Here is a 12,583-nt window from a genome sequence, read left to right on the forward strand (position 1 = left end):
TTAGCCACCCCAATTCCTCCTCACCTCACGCACGCTTTTTTTTTTTTTTAAATAGGCTGAAGCACTTGCAAGAGTTTTCTGTGTTTCTGCCTCTGACCCAGACGCGGGACACAGAAAAGGCGCCTAGGCAGGCGACAGGCAAAAGGGATACTTGAGAATAACGGATATAATGGAAAATCACTCTAATTGGGATTAAATATTTTAAAGATTAACGTGTGTGTTCTTTGGAGAGTTTAACTCACTCACTCCCCCCCCTCCCTCTTTCTCTCTGTGTGTGTGTCTGTCTGTCTGTCTGTCTCTGCCTCTCTGTGTCTCTTTGTGCCTGCCCCCTCCCCCGTTCCAGGCTCTATTCTAAACGTTTTCAGTATATGACCCTAGTTGATTAAAAAATATTCTAAGCAACATTAAATCTCTGTGTGCTTTCCGACCGTCCCCGACGAATTCTTTTATGACACGGCACAGCGGTTAAGTCTTCAAAGACAAAATGGAAAAAGTTTAAGCAGTTGCTACTTTATTACAAGCAAACCATTTCCCGTTGCATTTTTCGCAATCATTATAATTAAATACACTAGTATAGTGAGAAACAAAAAAAGAATCTTTAAGGTTTTCTCCCCTCCCCCTGTTTATTTCAGGTTTTGCTTCAGGCGTTTGGAAGCTCCCACTAATTTGCTCGTGTGCTCGCGTGGCAAACCTTAATTTCAGGAGGTGGGGGGAATGAAGCCATCTTTGAACGATGGGAATTCTCCCCCTGCCCTCCCGCCACCCCCTAACCCCCCACCCCCGCCCCGACTCTAGCTGGGAAATCAAGGCTTGGAGAGCTCACACTGGATAACCAATGAGGACGCCAGAGTGGCACTGGGTGCAGGCCTGAATAGCACAGGGCAAGCAGTTTCAGGCCGCCTGCTCTGTGGCCAGGCTAAGGCCCGGCTGCCCCTGAGCACCCAGGCGCCCTCCTAGAGACTAAGTGCCGAGCTGGGGAGTCAGCCACCCACGGCGCTGCGGTCCAGCAGCGCTGACCCTATCCTGCCTTGCCAAGGCCCCGCCCAGTCCCCGGTGACCCTGCGATTTGCCTGGAGTTAAGTTTCAGAAGTCAGGACGGAAAGTTTCAGATTTCTGTTCACACGGTTATTGAAAGCATCGCGGTGGGGACCGCACAAAAGAGACTAGGGCCTGCAGGGAAGACGTTGTGTGCTTTAAAGACACTCTAGCTGCAGGTCCTTGGCGTTAACCTGGCTCCCTCCCACTCTCCAACTACCCAATCTGCTGTCCCTTTTTCTCTTATCCTTTCTCGCCCCACCCGTCTAGCGTAGCCAGGAAATGGAATGTCGAAGTGGGCGCCTTAGTCAGATTTCCAGAAAGATAAGTATCTGTGCAAGGTGGAGGGTCTTGGTGACTGGTGGATGCGTCTTTCTCAAAGGCTTTTTTTTTTCCCACTAAGCACAAAGCTGGCCCGGCGCATCGTGTGGAGTCTCCCGCTGGACCCCCACCAACCCACCCCGCAATGCAGCCAGACGGTCCAGGGCGCCCCGCTCCCCGGCATGGTCTTGCTCACTTCCTGAGCACGCTGAGACACCTCAGCGGAGCCTGTTCAGAAGTCCCACCGTGTGCAGAGAGAGGCAGCAGCTTGAAAACAAAGTCTGAAAGCACATCTACAACGTAAAGAACCCGTGCTGTCCATGGCCTAAGAATGCGCCTGAAGATGAACAAACTTTACAAAACAAACTCAAAGTACAAGTACGATTCTTCTAGCCCCAGATGCTAAAGATCTCTGGCCGCACACACCTGAGAAACTGGAGGGGAGGTCTTGGGGCATTTAATTTGGATAATCCAAGTCCGAAAACTTTGAGCTCGAAAGCCTACTCAGCTTGTATCTTGAAATTCCCCCCGCTTCCCAACTCCACTCGAGCCCACCATTTACTCTGAGGGTCTACAAACCACTCCCTCCAATTTTTGTGGCTACAAAACACAAAGGAAGTGGCTGAGGGAGGCCAAATCCACCAGTGCACTGGGCCAACCTCCTGTGGTTAGGCACCTGGATTGGTAAGCGCGCGTCATTATCTGCCCACAACCCAGAGGCTACAGAGTTGACAGGGTGAAAAGCAAGTTTGATTTAAAGCTTTCAAAATCCCCTGAGGGTCAACGTGACCGCTCGGGTCAGCCAGTCAGCAGCCTGTGGCCAGAGGAGAGACAGCCCAGAGGGGTGGGTCGCAGAGCCCTCCCCCCGCCCCTCGCCTCCACCACCGACGTCACACGCGCTCACTCGCACTCAGACACGCGCTAGCGGTTATTCTTTAAAACCAGGGTAGAAATTCGGCGGGAGAGATCCCGGTGTGAAAAGGAGGGACCAAATCCCGGGAACCCACGCCCGGCACGCCAGCCCGGTTTGCGCTCGCGCCTGCGCCCGCCGCAGCAAGTCACCGCCGGGCGCACGGCTAGCGGCCTCCCAGGTGCGCGGCCGCGTTCCCACGCCTCTGCCGACGCCTCTCGGCGGCCATTGGCCAGTACGGGCCCGCCCCTCAAAAATAGCCAATAGAAAGCCACGTCGTCCCGGGAAGGCGGGGCCTGGAGGGTGGCCAGGGCGGGCACGCGAAGAAGCAGAGGGGCCCCGCCCGCGCGGGGGGCGTGGCCGGCGCCGGCTCTTGCGCCCAGGCTGGTCTGCGGCGTGGGAAAGAGCCTGGAGGAGCAGTCCGCGCCGCTCCGGGAGCCGCGCCTGCAGAAGCCGGGCTAGGAGGGAGGGAGGAGGCCCGCGGGGAACGTGCTGCATCCGGATCAGCGTCAGTGGCTGCTCCTCGGTCGCCGGGATGAAGCGCCCTTGCGAGGAGACGACCTCCGAAAGCGACATGGACGAGACCATAGACGTGGGGAGCGAGAACAATTACTCTGGGTGAGCGCGGCGAAGCCGGAGAGTGTCGAGGGAGCTTTGGGCTCCGAGGAAATCCTCGGGGCTCCTGGTGCAGAAAGTTGTCCCGGAGAAGTGGATGCTCGCAGAGCTAGAGTCGGGGTCGGGTGGAGAGGTAGGGTTAGCATTAGGCGTGGGACGCGACTGGAAGGGGAACTGGAGGGGAGAGCGCAGGAGATGGCGAGGGAGGGTCCTGGGCTGTCAGGCACGTCCGGGCGACGCCCCCGCCACTGGAACTGTATTTAGGGGCAGTTCCAAAATAGGTCAGGAGAAAAGTAAAGCAATTGGATTTCTGTTTTGAGAGAAGCCTACCTACGTCGGGATTTGAGTGTTTGAGAAATTAAAGCTAAGCCGGCTGAACTGCGCAGGTTGGCTGGGGTGATCTGGGGCCCACCCATGAGTGACAGACGTGAGGAGTGGATGAGGCAGCGTTGCTTTGCCTGTTTGTCTTTTAGTCTTCAGAAGATCTGGCCTTATGATCACAGGAGACAGCCCTCCTGTGACAAAGAGATTACCCGGGCATTTTAGAGCCTAGACGGGTCAAATGATAATTGCTTCTAATTGGCATGCTTAGAAGCACCTTAATTATTTATCTGCAGCTGTCACTCAAAGAGCAAAGCCTTCCCTGCATGTAGAAAATTGGCTTTATTCCGCAGGCTTGTTTTAAGACGTAGAAATCAAAGCCTGAAAACTGCAAAAACAAGAAAGATGCATGAGGCGCTGTTTCCCAACTACCTCATTCATTGTTGAACTATGCCATCTTTAAAACAAACAAACAAACAAACAAAAAGCGGGAGCCTGTTACGAGAAAAAGCTGAAACCTGTAGAGAAAAAATGAGAAAGAAGGGGTCGGTTGATTTCGAATTAAGTGCCACAAATGATTAGATGAAGGGACAGGAGAACTTATAAAATGAAACAGAACACATAACAGGGCCTGGAGAATTTAAGACGTTAAAGTAGTATCGGTGGCTTTCAAAGCGACATGAAGGCCGAGGACAGTATACATTAGGCGACCAACTATGTAACTAAATAAGCACTTAATTGAACTTTTCAGTATAAAAATACCTTTTCGTAAACTCGAGGCAGATTGCAGCTTCCTGAGATTTTAAGCTTAGTTTGAAGGCTGGTGACACAGTTTCATTTTCAAAGTAAAGCACGCAAAATAGGAGGAAGACAAAATTTGACTTCCCTATCAATGATTCGGCTTGGACATTCTTTTAAAAGATTAATATGCAAAACTTAAATCTGTCCTTTCTATGTTATCCAATATGAGTTGTTGAGATTTTTTGGGTTTTTTTTGGGGGGGGGAAGGTCAAGTATTTTGTTTTGTTTTAAAAGTTGGCATCTAGACACAAACTGGGTCTGTGGTTACTATTTTATAGAGGAGGTCATGTGATGTCTGTCAGAGGAGAAAAGAAGGGACACATTCAGATAGTTGTTTGACCTTTAAGAAATCTATGAGGATAAATAGGACATTAGTCTCTGACCTCCACTCTAACTGGCCATCATTTCTCAGGGGGAACTCAAAAGTTCGGGTTCATCTTTGCCACTTGAATGGGCAGCTAAATTACCCAGTAGTATTTTTTTTCATTATGTTTCTTTATTATGTAATGTATGTGTGTGGCAATGTGCCTGTCACCATCACCTCTGTTTGTGGAGTTCCGGCAGGTTCTCCCTTTGCACCCCGTGAGTACAAGGTGACACTCCAGGCCGGATGATCCAACTCTGTCTCCATTGCCTTAACTTGCTAAGCCATCTCCAGGCCTCACTAACATTTTTTTAAAGGCATAATTACTACCTGGAAACTAAAAACGAAGCCAGAAAATCACATAGACATGGAAAAATAATGTAACGTGCAAGCAGTCTGAATATTAATGGTGCCATGAAGCACGGAGTGGGGCGGGGGCGCGGGGGGGGGGCGGGGGGGAGGCCTGGGAGAGGGTTATCATGCTGACACAACATCTGACATGGTCTTCCTCCCTCCTTCACAGGCACAGTACAAGCTCAGTGATGAGGTCAAATTCACCAACCACCACCTCTCAGATCATGGCGAGAAAGAAAAGGAGAGGGGTAGGTGACAACCGTCCCCCCCCCCTTTTGATGTCATGTAAACTGACACTATGTATCACCATGGCTGTTTTCCTGTTTGGGATCATTTTGATATATATATGTATCCTTAGATTTTTGTTTTGCTTTCTTTGGACTAGATCATAGAAAAAAGGCGCCGGGACCGAATAAATAACAGTCTATCTGAATTGAGAAGACTAGTGCCAACCGCTTTTGAAAAACAAGTAAGTCAATTTCCCTTCTCCTCCACCCTCTAGAAAAGCTCAAAGAGTCTGGTTTTCTCATTCTGGGTGAGGATTCCTCTTGAAGCTCATTAAAATAATGGTGTGTGTACCCTGGTCCCGCATAGAAGAGCCCTTTCAATAAAATGCTTTGTTGTGGCGAAACTATTAAAAAACATAATCCATCACGGAGTTGAAAACATTTCCATTCTTTAGCTTATTTTCCCCTTAAGGGTAACAGGGTGTGTGCTTTCTCTGTTCTTTCTATGAATCCGGCAGGGATTTTGTTTAAAATTGTGCTATATGTAGTATTCTTGAGTATCATATTTGACATATCATTTTTCCCCTCAAATGTTGAAAGTACTCTTTAAAAATCAAAGTTCAGGAACTAAGATTTCTATTTTGGTTTCCTAAATTATACTAATATACTTTATTTGGCAAGCAACTTTCATTTTTAAATCTTCTGTTAATAGGACATTGTATGATTCGAGACACAGTTTGAAATTTGGTTAAAATCAAATTAGTCATAAATGCTGCTTCTCAAAGTTTTAAGTATTCTTTTACATTTAAAAAAAATGCAGTTGCGCATTTGGGAGAGCAGAAAACAAACGCTTGCGCTTTCTTTTGTGGCTTTGGGTATCTGGTTTCTTGTGCTGTCTCGTAGTTGGCTGATGCAAGAGCTTCTAAGAGCATCTTTCCAAGTATGTAGCAGTTTCTGTGCTGAAAATGTTTTCAGTTGAGTCCCAAATTGGGTGCAAAACATCAGTTGGTTGTTTATGCCTTTTTTTTTTTTTTGTTGGCTTGTTTACTTCATGGTTCTGCAAACACTGTAAAGCGAGCCCCACAGAGAGCCTTTGGAGGGCATCCAGGACGGCAGTCTGCCACTTTCACTGCAACCATTCATGGGTCCTCATAGACATGGCAAACAATGAGAAGTACAGGACATGCTATGCTGTTGCTTCTATATATTTAAGACAAAAAAAGAAATGCACTGCGCTGTTCGTATGCCGAGGCTGCCTTTAATAACTTATATGTACTATAAATTATACTTCTGATTAGTAGGGTGCAAATAAAAGTGGCAATAACCTATGTTGGGTTTTGTTTTTGGTTTTGCTTTTGTTTTCTTTTTACTGTCTTGAGTACTGAAGTACTTACATTGTGACATGGAGAAGCAGTCACTTTGGTGATCTTTTCTTCTCAGTCTTGGTTTGTTAGGCTCTCTTCTTAAATACTGACTTAAATCTTAAGAGCCAGCCTCAGTTGTTTGGCAGCTAGTTCCTGTAAACACACGCTCTCCCATCCAGAGCCTGGCTACCAACCCCAGTAAGCTGGCCCTGTCGCAATTAGTGGAGACTATTCCTTAAAGCATCCAAAGAATGACACTCCTCCTATTTTCTGGGTGCTGATAATTTTTAAAATTAAACTAAATTAAATTTCAAAACCCAAGAATAGGAATCTGGAATAAGTGTTAGGATCCTTTTCACACACCATAAGGGAAAAAAAAAAATCTCCCCAAACCACATATTGGTTTAATTATTCAGCTTCTTTAGGAAGTTAGTTAGGAGCCATCACGGTCCCCAAGACACTGTAAGTGGTGCATGTGTTTCCAAAGGTTGCTTTATTTTAAGAAGGGGAACAATGAAAATGTATTTGCAAGGCTTTTTTTTTTTTATTTAAGAGCAGCTTTGAATTATTGGAAAAGCCTTAGGCCCATATGATGTTCCTTAAGTAAACTGCAAATTAGGCCTTTCGGTTTGTGATCTTAGAATTAATTCACAGTGACACCTGCTGGTAACCTTGAAAGTCCTTTCCTATTCTGTTTCCTTCACTGGTGGTTATCTTAAAGACTTACTGGATTTTTTTTTTTTGAACATTCTACTTCTGATGTTTTGTTAAAATACTACGTCTGTATCTTCTGGAGTTAACATTCAAGTGTTTAACTGTTCAAGACTTCAATAGAAATGACAATTAAATGTCCCTTAAGGAAATATACCATTAATCAAGGTAGAGATTGAACACAAAGTTTGAGGGCTTTGCAGCTGGCATAGAATTATGGGATGATGTTAGGAATATAATTGTTCTTATTATTTAATGAATCATTTCTTTGATGCCTTGTTCTGGTCTTTAGAAGTTACAAGTTAATGCCGTCAGCTGTGCTGTAGTAATTGGTGCTTTTATATAAAGTTTAGAAAGAATCCAGAGGCTGTCCAGATGGCTCAGAGGTTAAGACAAAGAGCTGTTCTTCTAGGGGACACGAATTTGGGCTTAGCACCCAACTGGGTGATTCACAAGCACTTTAAGCATACAGCTCCAACACGTTCTGGTGCCTCTGAGATGCATAGGTATCTGCCTGTGCACGCACACACACACACACACAAACACACACACACACACACAAACACACACACACACACACACACACACACGCCACACGCACATGCCTACACACAATTAAAATTTTTTACTTCAAGTTTTTTTTTCTGTGATTAAATTAAACATAGAGTTTCATGAGAGGCAAAATTGCAATGATAGTGCTAAAATCAGTATGTCATGTTCCAGGTTAGTTTCTGTAGGACTCATAAGACATTGTTATTTAATTCTGAAGGGCTCTGCCAAGTTGGAAAAGGCTGAAATATTGCAAATGACAGTGGATCATTTGAAGATGCTTCAGGCAACAGGGGGCAAAGGTAAGGGTTGGCACCATTCTCTACCCTCTTTCCACCTTTCTCTTTTCATCTTTTCCCACTAATATTTCAAGGAAGTCACAGTTGAGCAGCCCTTTAACAAGCTGAGATAGACGGCCCTAGATTAAAGCTGGAGAAATCAATGCTAATGGCAGGATTGAACTCGTGGGAAAGAACTTTTGGAACAAAAGGAACACTTGACCCCAGACTTGTGTTTGCTTTCATAATACTGTGGGAGTAAAGCTTCATTCACAGCAGCCTGCTCAGACGTTTGTTTGGGATTTGAGAAGCGCATGCTGGAATCTGTACAGAAAAAAACAAAACAAAACAAACACACAAACATCCAAATATAAACAAGGCTGGGCACGCTCGCTCTTTTTTCTCTCAGCTTGATTAAGTCAAGGCTAGGACTCAAATAATTTAGCTACTTAAAGGAAATGCCTGTAGAATTGTTTCTGCCATTGTTTCGCAGATCATTTTGGCTATCCTTGACTTTACACCAATCACAACATTTTACGTACAGATACAGAATCTACAAGAAACACCAGTGAAACAGGCTCTTCCCAGGGAAGACACTCGGGAGTAGCTATCCAGGGCTGGCTCCATGTCGTGGCAAAATGTCCTCTGTACTAGACAGTACATTATGGGAGAATTGTGAAGTCTTAGGAGTCAGTTATCCCACCCAAATTGGCTACAACCTTTGACTTGAGTCGGAAGTAACCTGCTCTTCTTTAAGGGTTAAACTAGCCAGCATGTGTTCCAGGGGCCCTAAGTGGTGACTGCCTCTACCCCTGCCACCTTGGGATTCCAGGAGAGCAACAAGGAAAGCTATGTGGTTATTCCACTTTCCCTAGAATTGGTGGTCAGGGGGGTGAAAGATAAAACTTTGTAACAAGTTTTCTCTCAGTTCTTCTTCCTGACTCCCCAAAAGTCCTAAACGCCAACCCATATTAGTTAGTAAGCAGATGTTCCCAGCCAGGTGCCCTGTAAGTCGCCTGCCTGCTGGGTCACTGGAGAGGCCATCCCACAGAACAATGCGTAGGCCTGGAACAAGAGGGGCTGCCAGTGTTTGCTCGCCTGCCAAGCCTCCCAGTGGCAAAGGGCGTGGCCGCTAGATGGAACACAGAGGTGATGGTGAAGGGCTCCTCACAGGTGGCTGTCAGTTAGTTCACTTGAAGCTCAGGAGAACCACACTGGTACAGCGGAAGTGGCTATGGGCATGTGCTATTGCTGGCTCAGGACCCACTTACAGGAGGCAGCTGCTCGTCACCATTTCCCTCTGCTCCCAACAATAGAATAGGGATTACATAATTCATATTCCTTAAGATGCAACAACACCCAGCCGTATACAGCCTCAGAGCCAGGATACCTCAAATGCGACTTAGTTTACAATCTAAGCCCTCCCCCACCTCACCCCCACCCTGGGAAATCCAAAGAAGCTACTACGTTCCTTTCAGTCTGTCATAGGATTATAACTGTTTCTCGAGAAAACAAAACAAAACAAAACAAACCCTTAAATTTGTCAGTATCTCTGCGCTCTGGTCATTACCTCCCTGCTTCTTTGGTGACAGTCAGAAGCTTGAGCTTGAAGGGGACCCAGAAGGCTCCTTCCATGGAGGCAGCCTCAGGAGGAGCAGCTCTTCCTCCCAATCCCAGGGATTTTGCTGAATGACTGCTCCCAGGTCTGGGGATGCAACCCAGACTTACTACTGATACCCCACCCTTCATAATAGCCTCTTCTTGCTCAGCTTAGTGCCACATCTACCTTTCTTCTTTGCCCCAAACACCTTTTTTCTTACTTTCAGGTCACTCAGTAAGTGGAACAACAGGTTTTTTCATAAGGCTTCCATTAAAAAAGCTGGCCAAAGGAAATAGGCACGTTTTGCATATCAGATGCATCTTATGAACTTTACAACAGCATAAAGTGGTGTAAGTGCTTTCGATGAAAAGAACGTAATTTGGATTCATGAGGTAGTTCAGAGGCACCTGGTGTGCTGAGAATGCACAGGGTCCTGGGTTAAATCCTGGAAAAGCCCTGTGAATGACCAACTCTGTGATACTGTTTCTATTTCCACAATGAGTGTTCTTGGAGGAAGTCACTGCCCCACAGTACTAAAGCTAAGCCATCCCCTCCTACTCTAGACAGTGTTCCAAACACAAATGCCCCTATTTTATTTTTCCTTTTGTGACATTTAGATCCTTAATTAACTGTAGCATTGCTAAAGTGACCAGGCATGCCACTTGCAGAGTATCCTTTCTTTACTCCTGAAAAACAAAAACTAACCAAAAACACAGTAGCCATTGTGTTTTTATAAGGAATCATCCTATTTCATCAGAAGGCCGGAGTGGAACCTAAGTGGGTGGCCTCAGAGCTATGTTATTTTCCCTTCTTCCCCTCCCCATCCCCGCCCCCACCTCTGACCCTTGTCAACCATTCTTTAAGGCTACTTTGATGCCCATGCGCTCGCCATGGACTTCATGAGCATAGGATTCCGAGAGTGCCTTACAGAAGTGGCTAGGTACCTGAGCTCCGTGGAAGGCCTTGACTCAGCGGATCCACTGCGCGTGCGCCTGGTCTCTCATCTCAGCACCTGTGCCTCCCAGCGGGAGGCAGCAGTGATGACATCCTCCATGGCCCACCACCATCACCCCCTGCACCCACACCACTGGGCAGCAGCTTTTCACCATCTCCCCACAGCCCTGCTCCAACCCAACGGACTCCACGCATCGGAGTCAACCCCATGTCGCCTATCCACCTCTTCAGAAGTGCCTCCTGCCCACGGCTCTGCCCTCCTCACAGCGACGTTTGCCCATGCAGATTCTGCTCTTCGAATGCCATCGACAGGCACCGTCGCACCCTGTGTGCCACCTCTCTCCACCTCTCTCCTGTCTCTTTCGGCCACGGTGCACGCCGCAGCCGCAGCTGCCACCGCAGCGGCTCACAGCTTCCCTCTGTCCTTCGCAGGCGCCTTTCCCGTGTTGCCTTCCAATGCAGCGGCAGCAGCGGCGGTTGCTGCTGCCACAGCGATCAGCCCACCCTTGTCAGTGTCCACAGCCTCCAGTCCTCAGCAGACAAGCAGTGGAACAAACAGTAAACCTTACCGACCCTGGGGGACAGAAGTTGGAGCCTTCTAAATTATTATTGAATTTCTTTGCAATAGTAACTGATGTCCTTCATTTCAGGATCAGCTTCAAACCTCTGCACCCTGAAGGTAGCCATACAGGTACCTGCAGATCCACACAATAAAGAGATCTGAGAAGCAAGCCACATACATGGAAAGTAGTATTATATTTTTTTTCCTTTGTTTAAGGCAGCTTGGCAACTGACATCAGAACTTTAAAGTATTTCCATTTAAACTTTCCTGGAAGATACATGGATGTCACCATCCAGAGGTGCATTAAAACATCTGACTTGGAAAAGAAAAACGCCATAACTAGTTCTCCTGAAGCTAGAAGGGAGAAAAAAAATACCATATTTTCTAAGTGCCTGAGCTAAAGAATGTGTAGCACATGATGAAAAGGGCGTAATTGTTCGCTTAAGAAAGCGAGGGAGCAGACAACATGTGTTGGGCTGCAGACACACAGTATTCTGTTGAAACCAAGCAGTTTTATTGGCCAGAAAGATTGTTGAAAATTAAGTTGAAAGACCTAGTTTTAATATTGCTTTCTTTATACAGACTTGCCAAGCAGTGACATTTAGCAATGCACTTAAATAAACAAGAATTCCACCAGTGTCCACGTTAACGAGCATTTCTGCTTTGCCTTCAAGCTCCCATCCTCTGGCGAGCCATGGTTTAAGACACAATACTTCTTTAAGTAAACTTACAGCCGTATAGTGCACCCAGAAGCAGTTACCTACTGTGTGCCCACCAGAGGTTCATTCACGCCAACTCAAAGTCTCTTTGATTTGTAAGAGTTTGGATTAATTTATTCAGTTTCATTTGGACTATGTTTATATATTTAACTTCTTCAGCTCTCTCCTGACATGTGATGTCTGTTCCTGTCCCTTTTTGGGGGGATGTTGCATTTCTGGAGCTAATGAGATAAAGAAAGAAATGGAAGAGAAAAGCTACATGATTTAAATGCCCTTGGTCAATTTAGAAATTGCATTTGATCCCAAATCACAATGAATGTGTACAATCAGGTATACATAAATTATTTTTGTCCATGCCTAGACTAGTGCTACATAATGGTGTTTTGGTTTTGAGTTTTTTTTTTAATTTGTTTAATGACAAAATAATCTCTTAATACATGGAAATTAAGCACAAGAGCTTTTATATTTCAAAGGCAAAGACACAGCATGTATTCTTATGCACTTCGTTTCTCTGCTGTGTGGAGAAAGCAATAAACAAGAGAATGTTGAACATTATGCAAAGTTGTACTCATAAATATTTGTTTTAAAATTACTGTACCTAGTCTTCTCTGCATTACTTTGTAACCTTTTTCTATGCAAAAAAGTCTACATGTCACTAATTAAATGAAGTCCTTTTTGACTACTTCCCCTGGATGAGTTGCTTTTCAGAGTGGCAAGGCAGGCTTGCCTTTCCTGTGAGGCCTTCGTTTACTGACTCTTTGAGCCACAGCTTTATGTCATGTATTTCAAAATTATTGACTGATGGAATTCACACATCTTCCTTTAAAATAAACTTCATGGAGGTTGGTTATAGATTTAAAACATGGGTAGGAATTGCAAAGGCAAAAAGCAATCATCT

At 45.8% G+C, this 12,583-nt stretch overlaps 1 protein-coding gene across 1 annotated transcript; it reads left to right on the top strand.

Moving 5' to 3' along the window:
- Positions 1 to 2,289: 2,289 nt before the first annotated feature.
- On the top strand, positions 2,290 to 12,378 carry HEY2 (hes related family bHLH transcription factor with YRPW motif 2). The gene is made up of 5 exons (XM_084774658.1): positions 2,290 to 2,884; positions 4,891 to 4,969; positions 5,107 to 5,190; positions 7,793 to 7,874; positions 10,315 to 12,378. Exons 1-5 carry the CDS (start codon positions 2,802 to 2,804, stop codon positions 11,004 to 11,006), a joined length of 1,020 nt encoding a protein of 339 aa, XP_084630784.1. The 5' UTR covers positions 2,290 to 2,801; the 3' UTR covers positions 11,007 to 12,378.
- Positions 12,379 to 12,583: the final 205 nt, after the last annotated feature.

Source organism: Acomys minous (assembly GCF_964271855.1).
Source record: "Acomys minous genome assembly, chromosome: 3".
In the NCBI taxonomy this organism is placed as follows: Eukaryota; Metazoa; Chordata; class Mammalia; order Rodentia; family Muridae; genus Acomys; species Acomys minous.